General features: G+C 52.4%; 2 protein-coding genes across 3 annotated transcripts in view; one reads left to right on the forward strand and one right to left on the reverse strand.

The window, feature by feature from the left end:
• Positions 1–19,370, reverse strand: part of LOC144169810 (integrin alpha-9-like) — a 91,764-nt gene extending 72,394 nt beyond the window's left edge. Inside the window, exon 1 of one of the 2 annotated variants that reach the window (XM_077699169.1) lies at positions 18,837–19,370. In XM_077699169.1, coding sequence (XP_077555295.1) covers positions 18,837–18,997 — 161 coding nt within the window. In that variant the 5' untranslated portion in view covers positions 18,998–19,370. The remainder of the gene's footprint in view (positions 1–18,836) is intronic. The other variant, XM_077699170.1, reaches the window with a different exon arrangement.
• Positions 10,566–12,091, forward strand: LOC144169811 (uncharacterized). Its single transcript, XM_077699171.1, has one exon. It carries the CDS (start codon positions 10,574–10,576, stop codon positions 11,942–11,944), a length of 1,371 nt encoding a protein of 456 aa, XP_077555297.1. The 5' UTR covers positions 10,566–10,573; the 3' UTR covers positions 11,945–12,091.
• Positions 19,371–20,525: the final 1,155 nt, after the last annotated feature.

Raw genomic sequence — 20,525 nt, forward strand, 5'->3', positions numbered from 1 at the left:
GCTCCGTCGCCAAGGCAACACTGAACTCTTTCGCAACTAGTGCGTTCCCCCCGCAAGAAAGCTCTCTCGAATCACTGTGCAAGCGGCTCTACTTTTTTAAGGACTGTTATAACTCACCTTTACACGTTTTGCTTACACGGTGATGTCACCAATGCCTGCTTCAGAATCCTACGCATCCAACCTGGCCTTTCCGGTCACAGCTAGTCTACAGGCGCAATTTAACTGCGCGCCGAACAAACGAGAGGAAAGAGGCGTCTTGCCATTGTCAGTTGTGCGGGGAGAGTCCTGATACGCTCCCGAGAATTTAGACCCCATTAATTTAAAATTTAATGCCGAACACTATACGCGAAAGCCGTTGCTCTGACTTTTAAAAGGACTGTGGAACACTTCCGAGAAACGCTTTCACTTTTTCCTTCGCATCTGAAAGCACTGCGAAAGTAGCCCAAAGCGGCACTGCGTGATTTGCACGTCGCAGCAGATGCGCCTTCCGTTGCTGCTTCGCTTTTGTGGCATTTTTTTTAAGTGGCTATCGAACGCGTTAATTGCTCCAACTGGCAGAAAGCCGGCCAACAGCCGCTACACCGCTGTAATGACTTAATTCGAGCGCTCAAAGAACGCCAAGACCGGGAAAAAGAGAAAGCTCTTTTGAGCAAGTTATCTGATGGACATTGAGCAGTAATTTTTGTCTGAGGTACTTTGTGACCCCTTATGCTAAGCCCTGGATGTGTTTTTTGACTACGTTCTGAAAGCATTTAGATTATAAAAACAAGTGGAAAAGTGTTTCAGGGTCTCTTAATGGGAATGACGGCACCTAGCAAGATGTCTACAAACTAAAATCCCGCCAAATAGGACGCAAATTGTAGCCACTCTTTTTTTTTTCTTTCTTATTTCTTTCTTTCTGCTTTGTTGTTATTCAGTACCACCTGTACTGCTGAAACCACCAAAGCGTTTAACATTTAATCCCGAGCCTTGAAGTCTAACCTTCGGACGACAGCGGAGACATTTCAACCAGGCACCCGCATTTAAGTACGCAACGGATAATTTATAATTTCAGTACCGGGTATCTTCAAACGAATGCAGGTGTTCTAAATTTCCCATTCCAATGTCATTGACGCCAGAAATACTCGCATATCAATAACGCTCTCCTTTTTAACAGCTGCTACTCCACTTAGGCTGGTCGAGAACAAAAAAAACAAAAAGAGGCTTAAACAAGAAGAACGAACAAACGAGAGCACTTTGAAGCAGAATAACGCTTCTGTATTTCTGTTCCTTCGTATCTTCAGCTTCTAAATCTGTCGCGTGTATTGCCTTACGCTCCCTGACTAGCATGCAGGAACCTGTTATACCACGCGGGCCTCTCCATTGCTGGAGTCAAGAGCGAGTGCACGCACGACCGCCGGTGCAGTAGCCACGCCACGTTCTCGGCGGCGCAGCGGGACGTATCGCCCTTCCCTTTGTCCAGCGGTCAATGGCAGCGACCGCGCGCAAGGACACCACACGCAACGCGGGCGCAACTCCAGGTCGGCGCCGTCTGCGCGCACGTCGCGGTGGCGCCGACAAGAGCATTCCGTGTCTCCGCGCTTGTCAAAGTCACCCTGAGTGCGGGCACCATTTCGTCCCTTTGACAGGCCTTGGCAGTGACCCCGGCAGACGTGTCCTTCTCCCCTCCTGCTTGAGTGCACTGCCACAGCCGTTCGATCTCCAGATGGAGCGGCCGTGGCACTGCAAGCGGCATTCCAACAATTCCCAAGTTAACCGAAGGCTCGCTCGTTGACTCCACTAACAATAGCCTCAACTTATTAACAACCTCCTGAATACTTCATTTGCCTCTTGTTTTTGCCTGCAGTCATTCGAGAAAACAAAAAGTTTGTAAGCCGTTTTGATGCGCTGGCACCGTGCACAGGCTTTCTCGCCTGGAAGGCGTTTGGCCTGCCCATCCGGAGGTGACTTCCGTGCGCCTCGCAACGCTCCCCTTAACATATTCCAGCGACAGGAAGTACTCAGAACAAAGTACAACGATGTCTCTATGGAATTCAGCAGCAATAATATCCGAGTGCCAATTACCGATTCACACCGCTGAAAAAGATTGGGAAACTGAATCTAACACCAAACAAGTGCGTTTGTTTGTATATAGTACTCTTTTTTTTTTTTTTAAGCGAACTTTTACGCTGCCGCCACGAAATGCTATGCACCGTCGCCGTTCTCGAGATTTTACACTCATTCTTCCATTAGACGTCCAGAACTCGTCCATAAAACCCGCAGAATTCCGGCAGATGGCCCCACGCACCACGCCGCAGATAACAGCACGAATACAACGCGCCAAAGATAAGGGGAAGCGCTCCTTGTGTAAACAATGCTGACGGCCCCTTCAAGTGGAAGTAAACGCAAGCAGCAAATAGCGCGACAGTCACGGGCAGCGCACGGCATAACATGCTGCCGTCGCAAAAAAAACGTTTTCGGCTCCACCCTCCCGTCGTTTCTGCCCCGCCTTACAATTGGACGGAAGAGTCTCCAAGTACTGCTTCGGAACACAACAGAGTCCTGCTCCTCGTGCAAAAGGAGGCGTACGGCTTGAGCCCCACGCGCGTTCAAACAGGTCGCGCCCACAGCTAGCAAGACCCGCGTGCGCGCTAGGCGAGGGCGTGTAGCCACTGCAAGTGGGGCTGGCGTTCACTGCTCTTCGTGGCGATAAGACTCCCGCTTCAGCGGGGCTGAACCCTCGAAGAGATAAGCCGGCGATATTTTCTCTCCAAATAACCGCGGCTTCGATCACGCCGCTGCGGGCCCGCGAACGCGGAGTGCCCAACCAGAAAGACGAAGAAGAGCAGGGGCACGTGTGCTCGATTGGCGCGGGCCTGGTTCTCTACGCTTGGGCGCCTGAGGATTCTGCGTGGTTTATCTCTGCTCGGGATCTCGAAGAAAAGTCATTAGTAAGGTTATTACATTAAGAGAAGTGAGAAAGATAGGGAGGCGCCGAGAGTAACTGCCTGGAAGGGCACCTGGCACCAGTCGGAGAAAAATGAGCGCCACAAAACGAGCTCTTATCTCAAACCCGCCTCTGTGGTCGGCTGGCGAGAAGTGTGGCACACACGTGCGTGCGTGTGAGTGAGTAGTGGGCTGTGTCCTGAAGAGCGGTTAAAGAGACTAGTGCGAAGAAAACAAATGGTGCACGATAGGGCGACGCAGCGACACACTCGAGGCAGTGTCTGGAGGGAAGGACAATGCGAGAAAAATATAGCAGCCATCCAATCAACCCTGCTGGAATGGCATCTGTCCCTCACCTCTCCAGCGATAACGAACCCGGCGGCCGCGGCGGCAGAGCCAAAGGAATGCTCACTGCCCCGGACGAAAGGAGACCTCTGCTATCGCAAGGCATATAGCGGCGTGCGTGCTCGGGCGTCTTCGAGGGGCGCGTTGACGAGGCACGCACCCTTGCAGATATGACCAGGAACGCATCGCCCTCACGAGGTTGGCTCCCCAGGATGTGCCCATATATCAGGTGCCAAGAGCTCGCCTCTTGCTTATCTCAATCTTGCAACGGTGCAGCAGCCATGCGACACGAGAGAGGAATAAGTCACGTGCGAGCTCAGACGCGGTGTGGACGGGAACATTAAGGCAGGCCAACTTGTCCGGCTCAAAAGAAGTACCTCCCTCCGTTATGGATGTCGCTTCCCCGCAGTGCTTTATCAATCCGACCCCGCCAGAATCATCATCATACCGATTCGAAAAAAGCATGTATTGTCTTGGGCCAAAACGCCACCCATCCAAGCGCATAACCCCTTTTTTCTGCCATCAAAGGACCAGTTAAAGTGCACTGGATCCCCGGCCACGCCAACGGTATGTCATGGAATGACATACCATGCCCCCAACATACAACACTTCTCCACGCACCCAACACCAGTGATCAAGTCTAGAACCCCAATCCTGCTACCGTCACACTCAAGAGATTTGTATCCAACGGCATCTACCGTCACTTAAGCCCGAAGTGAAACGCCAGGAACTGGTAACCCATCGGCAAGCGTAGACAAACACGTGGCTCACACCAGCTCGACTTCACATCTTCAGAAACAATACACCTCCCCCAAACTACGCCCGCTCTTCCGTCCGGCAGGACAAACCCACGTCCTGTGAGAGTGCCCAAACACGAAGCCATTTAGAGCACACACCACTAGAGAGTGGAGGGAGAAAGAAGGCCGGAAATGCCGGGAGGTTAACCAGGTGTCAAGCCAACACCACCTAGATGGTGTTGGTCAAGCCCGGTTTGCTACCCTGCACTGGGGGAGCGGCGTTCAGGGAATAAAAGATATGGAGGGAGAAGAGGAGGACATAGGAGTGGGAAGGCGCACACCCTATGTCCCGTTTTAATCACTACGGTCGTTCATATAAATTCGCATTGATCAGGAAACGCATAAGGCTAACGCAAGCAAATTGGAGAAACAGAGTAGCCACAACCCATTTGCCCCTTCATCTTCCAATGCCGGGAGTAAAGTATTTTTTTCATCCGTTAACACAATACCACCCTTCCCAGCGAATATCATGGTCCTGTCCCTCAAGGTAACATTATCCTAACTCTGTTTCCCGTCCCGTATTTCGATGCCGTGTATAATGTGTACACGTCACTGCTGTATCCGACACGCAACATTCCCTGCCCAGCCTATGACATTTATGTTATTTCGAGCTTATATAGAACAACCCTATGAAGTCTAAATGCACTGAAATCGTATTTTGGATACACCACGCGTGCACTACGGTAGAAGGCTAACAAAGAAGGAAACAGCGCAGAACGGACGATGCACAGGACGATGAAAAAAGGACAACCACAAGCGCAGCATCGTCCGTTCTGCGCTGTTTCCATCTTTTTTAACCATGAACCAACTCGCCCAAGCCTCAACCATATATATGTATAAAGGGCTCTAAACAAATACGAGGCTCTTCAACGCGCCAAATCCGTCGAGCGCATGGCCGTTTGTGTGTTGCGCTTTCTTAGAGCTTAAAAAAAGCGCCAGCTGTATACAGCCAAGAACCAGACACACGATCTGTACCAAAATGTCTTCTTGCTTTGCTTTATGCACACACACGAACGGGTCAATGAATAATGTATTTTACAATAGCCCAAGAGATTACTTTATGTTTTGTAAGAGGGGTTCAACCGTTCCGATGGGAGTTTTATGTGCTGCACTTATGGCCACAGACACGACGGCCTTCACCCAGAGCCGAGCCAACGGTAACGATGGCGAACCCGTCCACAAAGCGCAAGACCATGGAGGAAAAAAAAGCTTAGGAGAGGCCCCCAGCTATCCCCGCGCATTGGCAAAAGTGTGGAGGAAGTCACGTGTTTTCGGCGGCCATTGTAAGTCGCGTTAGCAACGGCGTCCTAGCAACAGCCCGCCCGCCGTTCGCCAGTCATGGAGGAAAGGCAGCGCCTGCCTTGTCGTCCGATTGCGAAGATTGCTGCTTCGCTTTGCTGCGCTGTGGTCTTGCGGAACTCGAAAAGGATGCTGCGAGTTGCGACAGCTGCGCCGATGTGAATATGTCATTCAATTTCTACTTGCAAGTGCACCTTGTACCGCGTCAAGCTTTTGCTCCGGTCGCGATGACGACGCGCCTATTGAAGTGCAGATATCGTGAACGCGCCGTCCCGTCGTACGCGCGGACACCCGTCAGGTAGATTTTCGGGAAGTGATACACGGTGTGCAGTACGTAGGCGACTTGCAACCGAACGATTCGCAACTCAATTTTTTGGTTATCGCCGCTGCAATATATAGTTTGCTAGGCCGGCAATGCGCGGCAGTGCCTTTGCAACTGTTACAAGGTAGATTCCCAGTTGATATAATTCCATCGTCCTATTACCTTAGTAGGTGTCCGTCTGTTGACTGGAAGAGCGCTGGATCTGGAATCTGGATCTTTTTATGGTCTCGCTCTGGATTTCGCTTTTCAACGCTTCATACTGCGAGGTTAGTGTATGAACGTTTTCAACTGATATCACCTTGAATTTATTGACACTGAGACAAGTTGAAACTTGGCGAAAAAAAGTTTATTGACGCCACCCACCCTCTCATTTTTTTTTACTCAATAAAACGTTTTGCCTCCTCCTCCTCCTCCTTCGCAAAAAATTCTATCGAAGGCACGCGAACAACGGTAAAAACATTCCACAATTTTTTAGCGTGAAATCTGCATGAAGTACTGCTTACCTATATATATAGAACGGCCGTTTAATTGACTAGTCATCTCTGGGATTGCCAGTGAAACTGCAACGCAGACTTGGGCACTTTCCAGTCCGGTAGCCGCACGGCGTTCGCCCACTGTTTGCGGCGTTCTCCATCGCTTGGGAACCTATAAACGGCGGCGATTGCAAACAAAGGATGAATGCACACCAATGTACAGCAATACTAGTCAGCGGAATGATGCACTAACCGGTGGAAAGTGACGCCCAATTCCTTGGGTACCGATCGCGTCTTGCAGCCTGGCACCGAGCATTGCGGCATTGCTAGAGCGAGCCGCTTCGCAAACCTGCTGCGGCCACACTGAAGACATGTAACAGTGTAACCGCGCGTTTAGGTTCACGGTCACGCGCTGCAAAACGGCCTTCTACCTGCCTATCAGCTGATTTCCGCCGGCTCGGCGCTGGCAGATGCAGACGACAAGAGAGGCGATACAGGACGGAGGAGGCGGAGAAGGTGCACCGAGAGAGAGAGGCAAAAAAATCAAAACATCCCCCTCGCGAGGGGCACGATCAAATGCAGAGCATTTCCGCGGGGGGCGTGCCTGCAAGTCTTATGGATTACTTATTGGTTGTTGTTGTTGTAATTGTTGTCTTCCAGCGTAGACATTGTCGATGAAGTCGATGGTGAAACGTGAAACGTGCCGTGAACCCCCTGCCGCGGCTATTACGCAACGTGGAGAGGCTACGACGCAACGTGGCGCGGCTATGACGCAACACAATCCAACACAATCCACTTTAATCCAACCCAATCCAAATCCAAGCCAAGCCAAGCCAAGCCAAGCCAATCCAATCCAGTCCAATCCAATGCCCTTCGCGAGAGAGTGTAATAGCGCCGAAATCGCGCCACGAGAGGTTCATGCACTAGAACAGACTGCCCAAAGTGCCCAAACTGTGCCCTGCTACATGACGCATTTGATCGCCGCTGCCCAGCGTTTCAGAAGGCCAAGCAGGTAGCCACACTCGTCGCCAACACGGGATGCAGCCGAAAACAGGCGCTCGAAACAGTGAACTCTAAAGAGACCATCCATCCGCCGAGACAACGGCCAAGCATAACACGCGATGATAACATACTACAAAAGCCCCCAACCAACAGGTGGAGTACCAGGAAAGACTGGGAAATCAACCCGGATGAATTCCCCCCGATTCCCCCACACCTTACAACAGGCGCCCTTGAAGCAAATACATCACCTGAGCTGAATGGACAGAGCTCACTAGATGGTCGGCCTCCCCCTATGAGTGAGGCAAATACCCCAGCCGAGGTGAATGAACAAGGCACACTGGAGGGTCTGACCCCCCAATCAAGTGAGACCATGTGTAAGATAATGACAACCGACCAAGAAGCACATAATAACCAAACAGGCAGAGTCGCTCTGGAACAAAGAAAAAATCACACCTACGGAGAAAGAAATGAAGGTGAAACTACAGACGGACACCTTGAATGGAAAACAGCCAAACAGCGAAAATCCAGGGCAGTGTACAAACGCACGTACACATACAACCAACCACAGAGGCAGGCTGCGTCGAAGCGGCAACCACGTGGAGAATTAAGACCCAAAACAACCGAGAGTTCATCCCAGACAGATCACTTTAGGGCGAAGAACATCGAACATCACAAGACCAATGAGAGCAGTAGGACTTCCCAAAACACCTTAACGGAACGGGCAGGTCCTTGGACTGGCACACCTCCCCCTGCTCTCATGAGGCCTCCCTCAGGACAAAACGAGAAACATGGGGACACCCACAACAGAGGAAGAACCATAGAACCCCCCCACAAACAGAACGGCCCTATAGGATCACTCGAGCCCCAGGAAAACCTCTCCGAGTGGACTCCACCCAATCAAACAGCAGAGGACACTACGAGTGTGACCTCTGCGGCCACACTAAAGGCTTTAATCAAAGTGATCCTCAACACCACCAGTGCTATGATGAAGTACATAGTGGACCTGCCCGAGGCTGAGGACATCGCACACCTGCTGCACCGCCTGCAGACAACACTCATGACTACAAGCATACAGGCAACACCGCAACATGCAGCAGAACCATAGCAAACAAATCCAACATGCACAACCAGCTGCGATACCTTCAATTCTGCAATGGAATTGCAACGGGATGCGCCAACGTTTACCAGACCTGAAAACACAGCTGCGGCAAATGCCGTACGACATCTTGCTTATACAGGAGCCAAGAATGGAGGCATCTAAGCTACGGATCCCGGGTTACACAGCATACCAGAACAAACCTCAAGACAAGCTCCCTTGGGTAGCTATATTTGTGAGGAATGACGTAGACCACAGCTTCATCGACCTCTCCGGGCACTGCACAGACAATGCAGAGTTTGTGGGTGTGCGTGTAGTGAAAGGAAACAACTTCCTGACGCTGGTGTCCTCCTACATACATCCCAGGGGCCACTGGCACCCACAGGTACTTGCCCAGATCTCAGCATCCGAACCCGGAGAAATTATATTTGGAGGCGACTTCAACGCCCACAATCAAACCTGGGGGGACAGCCGAACAACGAAGAGAGGACGGCAACTACAGCACATCATCGACCAAGCAGGCCTCCAAAATTGTGGATCAGGTGAGCCAACATTCTTCCGCCCAGGAGTGGAAGGAAGTGTCATCGACCTTACCATCGCATCACCGACCCTCCGCATCAGGGCCACACCCCTACCAGATGGTTGGGGGAGTGACCACATGCCCATCATTATTGGACCGCCCCCCAAACCCCCAACCAAGAGGTGTAAGGTGATCGACTGGAACAAGTACCGCTACCTGTTGACCCAACTCCAGGGAACGGAACTCACGCCTGAACACCTCGCTGCAGCCCTGGCATCAGCTACGAAGACAGTCAGTGTACCAGCACACCGACCAAACCCCGACATTCGGTGGTTGGAACTAAGAGCTAAGAGACGACAGGCGCAACGGAAGGCTCGACGGACACACACACAAGAAGACAATGTCAAGTTCCGCCAGCTAGATGGCCTCTTCAAGAGGTACACCCTAAAGCTGACGAGACAACAGTGGACCCTGCGATGCGAGTCGTTTGACGCCCCACGTGGTGCGACGCGTGCCTGGCACATGGCCCGAACACTGGCAAACAAACCAGGGCCGCAAAGACCCATATCGAGTCTGGCCATTGCCTTGGGCATCAGCACAGAGAGTGCAGTAAACATACTGGCAGACGTACTGCTTACCCCACCCTGCCCACCCCCAGTGGATGACCCACCGTACAGAGAATGGAATATGTGGACGCCGACCGCAACAAGGACCATGACAGGAGGAAACGGTGACTTTGAGATGTGGGAGCTGGAGCATGCCCTACGCACCTTGCCACGCAAAAAGACAGCTCCGGGACCCGATGGAGTTACTGCAGCAGCCCTACGAAACATTGATCCCAAACTACGACCAGCCCTGCTCGAGATGCTGAACAGAGCATGGCGAGACGCAGCACTGCCGAGTAGCTGGCAGACCGCAAAGGTGGTCCCTCTTCTTAAGCCGGGCAAGCCAGCATCTGAACCAACATCGTACCGCCCAATTGCCTTAACATCTTGCATCGGAAAACTGTTGGAAAGGATGGTGCATCGCAGGCTCTCACATCACCTCGAGACAACAGAGGCACTCCCAGACTGTTTTTATGGCTTTCGACGACACCGCTGTACGGCTGACGCTATCGCCGACATTGCCACAACCCTTGAAGAGGGCAAAAAGAAGAGCTGGACGACGGGTGTCGTGCTTTTGGACGTCGCACGTGCCTTTGACGCAGTGAGACACGACAAGATCCTTGTTGCACTGCGCCAGTGCGGAGTCACGGGACGGATGCTGCGCTACATCGAGGCATTTCTGACAGGCCGAACTGCCAGCGTTTCCGCGTCAGGAGAAACAAGCCACCTAAAGTGCCTCACTTGTGGAGTCCCACAAGGCAGCGTGCTGTCTCCCCTCCTGTTTAGCGTAGCACTTGCCGCCCTCCCACAGGCCATCCAGATATCGAACAACAAACGCCTCAAGACCCAGGTACAACTGGCAGTGTACGCTGACGACATCGCACTGTGGTCAAGCGCCCGCGGAACCCAGCGCCTCACCGTTCAGACGCAACTACAAAAAGCTCTGAACAACACCCGTCACTTCCTTGCTACACTTGGCCTAAAACTATCAGCAAGCAAATCGGTTGTATTGTGTGCAGCCCCCCGTCAAACACATAAGTTCCAACTGGAACTACACTTGGGAGGCATACCAATCCCAGTGCAAAGAAGAGCCACTTACCTAGGCATCACATTGGACGACAAAGCCACATGGAAACCCGCTGTCAACAATGTCCTCAAGGCCATGGCGAAACACAGCAACATTCTCCGGATGCTTGGGGGACAGAGTCATGGTACATCACAAAGACTTCTGCTCCAGCTTTACAAGGGACTCGTACTGGCACGACCCCTATATGCCCTACCGCTCCTACATCTCGACCAGCGGTCATGGGTGCGCCTCGAACGAGCACAGCGGAGGGCTCTTCGTATCTGTCTTGGGGTGCCGCCGACAGCCTCATCACGGCACACGCTCAATGAGACAGGCGTGAACACGGTCCAAAATGCGGCAACTGAGCGAGCCCTCCGCCACCTCGTCCGCATCGCGGAGACACCTGGTGCAATGAACCCGAAGGGGCTCTGGAGTCGCGTGAAGGGCAGACAGAACTCACAACTGGGTAAACTGACTGGCCTTCTCCACCAAATTGCTGGAGAACCAGTGACATTGCCATCTCCGCCACCACCAGACGAAAGACCGCTTCGAGTGGAAATGGAAGCAGGGCTACGTCGACCAAAACGAGAGCTCCCCACCATGGCCGCACGTCAGCTTGCCGAAGGGCATCTAGGCGACAATTACAAAGGCTGGCACCGGGTCTACACTGATGGCTCGGTAGACCCATTACTGCGGATGGCGGCAGCAGCGGCAGTGACAGGCGGCGAGGAAGAACGTGTAGCAGAACGCCTTTCGTTCTATTCTTCCTCAACAACTGCCGAGCTGGCGGCACTCAGTCTGGGCCTGGGTCTGCTTGAACGACGCGCAGCTGACCCAGAGAGGGTCGTCTTTCTATGTGACTCTAAAGCCGCACTGGGCCACCTGCGGAACCCAGATCGGGCACCCGGGCTCGCTAAGAGCATAGTGGTAAGGGCAGGCAAGCTACAGCGGCAAGGCTGGGACCTCACATACCAATGGTTGCCCGCACACTGCGGCATATTGGGGAACGAAACGGCGGACAGAATGGCAGCAGAGGCCCTAAAAGGCGCAAGAAGCCAAAACCCCACTGTCCTACCCTTCGAAGACGCGCGCCTGCTGATCCGCCGTACAATCGCCCTAAAACATCCAGAACTGGAGATAGGGCCCCTCCCGGCCCGAGTCCCGGACGGCATATCCAGGCAAGCCGCCGCCGTCCTGCACCGGCTCAGAACTGGCAGCGCCCGGACACCAGCGGCCCGGGCCCAGTGGCAGCAAGGCAAGAGCGGCAACTGCACAAGTTGTAACGTGTTGGCAGACGCCGAGCACCTGTTGCTGCACTGTGCCGTCTACAAGGAAGAAAGAAGTGCTCTACAGGCGAGCTACCGCCGTTTGGGCGGCGACTCGGGAACGTTGGAGCCGCTACTGCGCCCAAGGCTGCCGCGACACTCCACAGACAGGGCCCTGAGGGCACTGGCCTCTTTCGTGGTTCAGACGGGCCTGTGCGACAACATATGAACGTTTGCCCGAAAACTGAACGATCACGAACTGTGTACAGCATGTACAGCGTAAACAGCCATCGCCTCCTTGGCCCTCCTCCTTTCTCCTTACCATCTTTCCCTCCCTCCCCCAACCCCCATCACAACGGTGACTTGCGGGCCGACAGCCGCGCACCCTATCGTTGTGTTTCTACATATATATCGAAAAAAATAAATAAAGCATTCTCTCTCTCCACCACATGAACGCGAACCGAACGCTGCGAGAGAGGGTGTTGCGAGCGGAGAGAAGGCGAGGAGGACGCGGGGGAGAGGGCGCACCTGTGGCTGACGGTTGAATGAGTCAAGGATATAAGGCGCGTGCGTAACCTTCCATTCTGTGTCGGCTCCGTGGAGCAGTCGGTAAAGTGCCGTGTACCTTGCGTTCCGCCCGCAGAGTCGTGGGATCGAAACCTGGCACCGGAAGGTATTATTTCTTTATATAGTGTAGGGTGCGGACTACGTAGTGATGCGGACTACGGACGCCAACGCGGGTGACATCGTGAGTTACTAAAATGCTCTGCATTTAAAAGAGTCCGCCAATGGCATGGAGGGCCAATGGTCCGCCATTCGACTTACAGAAATGGCGTTTCCGGCTGCGCTGGGTGTGACGTCAGGGCCTCTCCTAAGCTTTTCTTTCCTCCATGCGCAAGACGCAGGGCAGCGGCATCCTTACTGGTCGACCTTGTAATCCCCTACGGTGGATCGTCCGCATGCAGTCGGCGTGGGAGCGGCACGTTAAAATGCCAAACACCGCGATGCTATGCGCATAGCTGATCGCAGGACGCGATCGCAGTGCAGACAGTACAGGTATAAGTTTACGGCACTCGCCATACTACGTGGGCTGCAGACGCAGACGTTGTCACGTGCGCTGAGCTGGCTCATAACGCGCGGAAGATACCTCCGGACCGAACAGTAAGCGCAACGTGTCGCTCTTTACATACACTGCACCTTGGCCGCGCTGAATAGCTGGATGCAGCGCATAATGTTAAGCGCTAGGACGAGGCAGAAGCTCATTTTCTTCAGGATTTTTTTTTCTTCTGATGAGGTTTCTGTTGAGGCTAATCTCTACTGCAGTCCTTTATTTTAGTTTTTGCGCTTAACGGAACCTCTTAACGACATCGTCATTAGCAGCTCGTTATGCTCACTGAAGAACGAAGACCTTGCCCAGTGGCATACCGCCACTCCTGTCTTCCTTCAGCCAACTACATTTCCTGATCCAGATTCTTTTTTTTTTTTTTTACCCATTGCTTCCGCGTGCCTTCGCCTGGTTCTTCGCAATCTCGTTCCATGCCTCCAGATCCGTTAGCTATTATACTCCTACTACTCTTGCCGTCTGCCAATTGGCTGACCTCAGCAGAGAGGAAGGGGGAACCGGGTAAGAGGTGTTTAATTAAACCTAAGAGAAAAGCCCTGCTCACAGCAGAGCCGTCTTTTTTCAGAAGCTTTGAAGAATAAACGAATGAATGTGCAGACGACGCTAAATTAAAAAAAAAAAAGATATTTCTATAAACAGGCCACACTTCTGAAAGAAGCGCACGAGGCCTTCTGTGCCCATTGCAAGTCTCTTCCAAACAGCAGTGCACCGATGCTTGTAGGCGCAAATCTTGGGCGAATTCCCTAAAAGCTGGAGTTTCTGCTTGAGACAATGGATGTTGAGGCTCCATGTCGTTAAAGGGATAGCCAGCGCAAAACGACGGCACGCAAGAAGGTTACAAACAGATGCACCTTGTTGTGTGTCGTCGTTTTGCGCTGGCTATATCCCTTTAACGATGTACCACGTCGCTCAATCTTCCGTTTTAGCAAATTCCATGACGTTGACTGATTAAAGGTCCTTCCCAGGAACGAGTGGCTCTGAACACATGCAATCAAACTTGCTGCGACCGTTGGAATACAGCGAGGCGTATTCCGCTTGGTGAGTGCAGTAGCGGCGCACTTCTCAGGCGAAATATCGAGACCGCAGTTTCTAAACAACAACAAAAAGAGCTGACACATGCAGGACAGGCTTCCGTACATTCGCAAGAAGATCCTGACGGTTTCGTCCTGAGGACAATACAGGGATGTCGTCGGCATATTGATCAGAATGATCGACACCGCATATGTTGAAAACGGTGCAGCTAGGATCGCCTCCCGGCGTGATGGATGCATGGCGGGTAATCACCCCATTGTTCATAGCCATGTAAACACTCCTGGCAGATGCATGCAATGCATTCAACCTACCTCCAATTCCAACGGACATCAATCGTAAGGTAGATCGGCTTGTCTTTAATTTTTAACTCCTCGATTTCTGTACTAATCAACAGAACTCGATTTTGCATTCCCCACTTTGATTTATGATCACTCGCTTCGGACGCATGCACACTTGCACGCGCGAAATTGAGTCAACCTATGCAGAAAACTGCATTACTTTTTCCATCCTGAGACTGCCTTTTTGTTCGAAATGCGTATTTCAATTTTATCCATCAAGTAGTATAGCGGGATACAAAAATTGCACAAGATGCGGTTGCCGCAACTAAGCCTAATTTGTTGGCTGGCCGGCGACCAAGTATCTGAGCGCTGTGCGTATGCTCTGGTGATCAGGGAGTGCAATGCATCACCTTACGAACGCGAAACAGATTCGCGGTATTTTTGGAGAGCACATTTGTCGCCATTCAAGCATTGGAAAGACTCGCGTGCGCAGCTCAGCCTGTCGAGTGCGACAGAGCGCCGCTAGCTAAGCTCCGCGACAAAATTGCTGCAAACGGGAGATAAACATAGGAAAAGTCCACCCTATCTCACACTAACCGTGGCACTCATCGTTAAATTACGCTCACCACGTACGCGCCGGATTTACTCCGTCGAGGCGCGATGACACCCGCACGCAATGTGGGGTGCTCGCGTCGTCGAGGCACGGCCGAGGAAACGCGACGAACGAAGCGAGCAGACGGGGACACGAGAAAAACAGAACGCAGCAAAAGGAACAGCGGTGCGGGCATCCGCAACAGGTTTCGCTCGGGCGCCGCCCTTGCTTGGGTCGGTCGTCTGCGTTTTTTGTTCCACTCTTCTTCCTTTTCTCCGTTCTTTCTCAGCTTTCCTCCTCCCTTTCACCGCGCTACGCCATGTTTTGTTCAGATTTGGTATACAGAGCATCTCCGCGGTGGGGATTTCGCATTCCTGGCATTCTTTTTGTCGCGCGCGCCTGTTTTGAGACAGGCCGAGAGACGGTGACTCACCGATCTTGTGCGTTGTTTCGCGTTCATTTGCAGTTTACGTCTCCAAAGTAAACTTAAAAGCACGTTTCACTTTCTCTATACCAGGGTGTCCGCTGACACTGACCGTAAAAGGGGCCATTCATTCATTCCTTAAAAATGCGTCTTTGTCCCGCAACAACGGTACCAAATTTATCGCAAACGCAAACCTTTTAACAAATAATCTAGATATGATCACATGAAAACAAATAAAGCAGACTGCCCGCTCTCTCGCCGGGTCTTTATGACGTCACAGGATCTCCTTTGCGCGACTGGCGGCCGCCGACCACCACCAATAAACATGACTGTGCGATTGTAGTACTGCCTCTAGACTTGCTTGTTTGTACCACTTAAATGCTAACATGGAGTTAGGGCACAAGTGCTCCCTCAACTGCGTCACTTCTAACGCCGTGCAGCGCGGGATTTGAAATGCTATAATTTTTCTCATATTTCTTTTTTTTTTTTACAAGGCATTTCGGATCTGGAATGAAGTTTTCTGGTCTACCAAAGGCTAGTTTTTATTTCAAATTCAACAGAACTGTATGTTGTCTTTACTCCTTTTAATGCGGCATGTGGAGCAACCATACACAAGCATACGCAATATCTATCCATGCATCAAGTCAGCTCTGATACCGACCTTCTGCGTTTTCTCTGACATTTGCACTGAGCAGGGTCATGCTACGGATGCGCTGGTTCGCGCCTAATCACTCGACGTTCGGGCTTATGTGGGTGGGTGAGTTTAATGGACTCTGCCATTATTTCCGCGCACACCAACAGTGATTAGGCAACATCCAACCCCTCACGTCCCTCACTCTACCCCCTTCATTCTCTAAGTGGCGTATCTTGCAGAAAAGACATTCAGGAAGTGCAGAAAACAGCTTTCGCGGGGCGAAAAAAAAGGGAACGGTGCCAGACAGGGATGCGTTGGCATCCCTCAAAGCATTCAAACTATCAGACATATGCAAAATTTGGCCCCGCTGAATGTGCTAAGGCGGAAGCATCCGGTTACGGACGCATGGCGACGAGTTGAGCCGGGCTAGGTTATTCCGAAACTGCATGCATATGCAGCAGATCGCCCGCGTGTCAGAAAGAAGCCACGGGGAGCCCCAAAAGCTCTTCACAGACAGCCGACAGCTGCGCCCCTCGCAAAGGCGTGGGAAGAAAGGGAAGGGGATGCGAAATCAACGAAGATGGGCTGTAAAGACGCACGCATACACAAACGTGCACACTTCAAAACCGCGCACGCCCTGCATGTCCGTCCTTCCAGATCGTCACGTTCGGCCCTGCACTGGGCGGGCTCGACTCGTGACTCCGGGAAGATGTGGAGCACCGTGCACGGGTTTATGGCCCGTGCAATGACGCCCAAGGCCGTGTCGGAAACCTCGCCGTTCAAGGAAGCTGGAAAGAAACCCCGGAACGAAAGGGGCCACCACTACAAACTATTTATTTCGCCCGTCCCGGTGTTCGCCGACCGCGGCGGCCGCTTTTCTGGTGGAGGCGGAAAGCGAAACCCCCGTGTGTTTCGAGATTTCGCCGCACGTTAAAGATCCACAGGTGATCAAAATTAATCCGGAGCCCTCCACTACGGCCCGCCTCATCGCCTGTGTAGCGTCGGCGCGTTAAACCCCCCCCCAATCAGTCTAACCGGTGTTGGTCGAGGATCGTGCCGCAAAACGGGCGTCTATTAACTCCCAGGTCAACATTATTGCTCAGTCCCAATTGCATCGCAACGATGCGTTTAGCAGTGTTGCATGTCAAGGCATCCGGTTAACGAACTGTTTGATTGAGACACTATCGAGGGAGATAAAGGGAGGAGGGAAAGGGGGAAAGGGGGGGGGGGGGCAAGATAAAGCCAATTCATTTCTATCAAGTCGTGGGGCCGGATGCCCCAGAGGTGAAGGACGTTTGATGATGCCTCCGAGTGGGACAGGTGCTACGAGCCACAAGACAGGCGTCAAATCTTTCTATTACTGGCTTTGACCTAAAAATGTCCGGTGGCAATTCGCCCAGCCGTTTTATCTTTGCATTGCAGATGTCAGCAAAGACTGCAAAGCACATGAATGGGTGTAATGACCCAGCCGCGTACTAATCAATTGTCTATACTCATGACTGTACACTGCGAACATCTAGCATTCCTGGCTTGTAAAACAAGAAACGCGCGGTGAACACAGACATCACGAAATGTCGAATTGGAGCCGATGTTTCGTAATCAGTGGCTCCACCTTTTGGAAAGCTTCCACAGTTCCCCAGCAGTTGTTTCTTTCGGAAGGTTTTACTTTATGCGAGCTTGCGTTGCCAGTTTCCCGAAGCCAGCCCTGGCGAGCCCAAGACCGAGGCTAATCTCCTTGCCCTGCGAAAGTTGACGGGCACCTGTCCGCTTGCAGGGCAACGATCTCTCTCGGCGAGACCCGGCCCGTCACGAGCGCGCAAGCTCCGGCGTGGAGAACCGGTTGATTTTCAAAGCGAGCGCCAGTACAACGCGCAGGGGTGGCAGGGGCGTGCCGGGACGAGCATCTCGGAGAGGGCGAGAGTAATTACCGATTCGGGGAATGCGCTTCGGTCCTCTTCCACATACTGCACGTGAGGTCCGAAACGGCCAGGTGTAGTAACTCCAGCATAAACCTCGACTGTTCTTTTAGATATCCTAGGTAGTTCGGAATGATCTTTGCTTCACGAAAGTGTCGCGCTACTAAAGCATTTACAGCTGTGACAGTTTTGTTTAACAAGGTAGGTGAGAATAGCCAAGAATAAACAACGTATGAAGCCACATCGTCTACACGAACGACGGTTGGATGCGAAAAGCTACTCCGTCTAGCCCACAGATCAGAGTTCTTAGACATCACGTGTGCGTTATTTGCTTTCTCATGCGCGCAGGCGAATAAACTTTTCGCAGTCAACCTTAATTGGCTGTTACAGTTAACTCTATCTCCATCACACACACGCGGGGGGAAAAAAGACCGCTAAACAAAATGTCACTGCAGTCGGCAACAACCAAGCACGAATGCGACGTCGTATCGAATCGCAAAGCTCTCCGATCGGGCGCCGCCGCGGACGGATGTAGACTCCCTTTGCGAGCGCGCGTGCTTGCGACAAGGTCACCGCAAGAAAAACACCTTCGAAAGCAAGCAGATGAAGAGTCGTCCGCGGGCGCTTCTTCGAGAGCCGCGCTTGTATTCCGCTCCTGTTCGCTGTCTGGCGAGGTCACCAGATGTTTTTCGTCAGCATCCCCGAGTCAAAAACACGTTCGCTTTCACTTCAGAGGTTTCTTTTTTCCTCCCGCAAAACCAGTCCACACCTGGTGCACATCTGCCCAGCTAACTAATAAACGCAATCCGGCACAGCGCGGTGCACGCCCACACTGAAAGAAGCGTAAATCGTTACGCGCAGCGGTCTGAGTTTTAAAAGTTGGAGGAGCTGGACAATTCGCTTGAACGCGACTTTTAACGATCCGAAAAGTGGGCATGCTCCGATTACACCGACGGTGTAGTGGATTTTACGCTGCCTCATCGAGTGCCTTTTCGTCTTTTCCAGCGCTGTTACTTCAGTCAGGGTCCCTATGCAGTGAAGACACATCAACTCGGCCACTGAGGGCAATTCCGATATGTAGCAGTTTTGAGCCAGCGCTGTGCGATTTGTGCGTCAACTTACGAGTTTCCATCCCGGTTGCTGATGAGCTCCACGGTGTAACCGAAGTGAGATCCGACGTTGCCTGAGAACACGACTGGGTGCTCCGTATCCAAGTTATTCGCTCCAGCGGCACGCAAACACGAAACACACAACACGATCGGCGTCCACCACCGCGCTGCCATCTCGACCACGCTCGGCGATGACCTGCTTTTTCCGTAGCAGTCCACGGTCGGTTTCCGAAGCCGGCCACACAAATATCGACGCGGCGATCCTGAACTCCTCGTCCGCGGCACTCACTCCACGTGACACAAACGCGCCGACGACCAACTGTTGACAACACGCTTGTTGAAGTTTCTACGTTACGGCGGCGCGTGCAGACCGCGCTCGCGAGACGGAAACTGCTGCAAACGGCGCGCTGGCTCCTACGCTGCCTACGCCCGGCAAGTGACGGTGCGAGGTGAGTCGTCCAGGCGAACGGCAACTCCGGCAGCGGCTTCTCCTCCTCGGCCAGTCCGTGGCGACCCTCCACGCTTCACGCACAAACTCCACACCAACCTCCACTTATTCCCCCCATTTTTTCCTTTCCCTCACCACACGCGGAGAGCTGCTGCCCGCTGCCGTGCAAGCACGCGAGCGTGGAGAAGACGAAGAGAAGAGAAAAAGTTGTGGTGACGTCACCACTATCGTGACGTCAGGGTATGCGTCGCGCGCGCATGCGCCTTTTCCATCTTCGGCCTGCGCGCGGACTGGGAGCCGGAAAGTTGGATCCGCTCGTACGCGGGAAAAGCGCGTACGCTGGTGGATATGCCGATGAGTTGTCTTGGTAGTCATCGCGGTCGCGACGAACCGTCGCCGTCGCCGTTCACTTCAGCGGCGGCGGCTGCAATCGACGGTGAGCAAACGAAGTCCAAAGGGAAACGGTGACAGCCTGAAAAAGGAAGTAAATTACATATGCGACTCGCGGGAGGGGAAGTTTCTCGTCGGGAACACGTATTTTGTGGGTGACACGCCGCTTTCCCCGTAGCTTGCGTGTTGCTTTTGGAACCCGCGTTGCGGTGCAATACATTTAAATGTGCATTGCCTAGATACATACCAACTGGGGCTCGTGAATGTGTACATTGGGAAGCCCGTTAAATATTGCACGCAAATTTACTTGTTCAAATAGAGAAAGGGACAAAAAATAGCGTAGAAAAATCCCACAGCTTAATATTGTCCACCTTCTTTCCTCTTATAGTTTACGAAACAAGGGCTCACTGACCGCTGGTACATTATAGTCATCGCACAGATCAGTTGCGCCTTGGCGTGCGTATTTATAACTCTAGGAAGGGGGGGGGGGGGGGGGGGGTAAGCAAATTGCAACACTGCGGCGTGCACAAAAAATCCCTATTGTTCATTCCACAAACTAGGGGCAGCGCTGTGGGGGCTACATGATGATGATGATGATTTCTATTGGTTTCCCCTTTGTATCGGGGTGATGACATGTCATCTTACCAAAAAGGACTAATATACCTATGTTTTACACTTTTGGTTCAATACTAGCGATGCATAGGGCAGGCACAAAAAGCTTATTAGGCACAAAATACTTTTTTTTTTCTGTTACAGGTGGTAACTGTCCTAGGCAATATTCCCCTCTCTGCTTTTCGTCCACCAGCATTCTAATCTTCTTTTCGTCCCCTCGACAGCCTTGAAGTTAACTTCCACTGTGATACC

This window comes from Haemaphysalis longicornis, unplaced genomic scaffold (assembly GCF_048455015.1).
Source record: "Haemaphysalis longicornis isolate Haplotype H1 unplaced genomic scaffold, Haemaphysalis longicornis Haplotype H1 scaffold_2, whole genome shotgun sequence".
Classification (NCBI taxonomy): Eukaryota; Metazoa; Arthropoda; class Arachnida; order Ixodida; family Ixodidae; genus Haemaphysalis; species Haemaphysalis longicornis.

Coding starts and splice junctions, on each gene's coding strand:
- LOC144169811 (XM_077699171.1), top strand. CDS start 10,574: ATGCTTGGGGGACAGAGTCATGGTACATCACAAAGACTTCTGCTCCAG.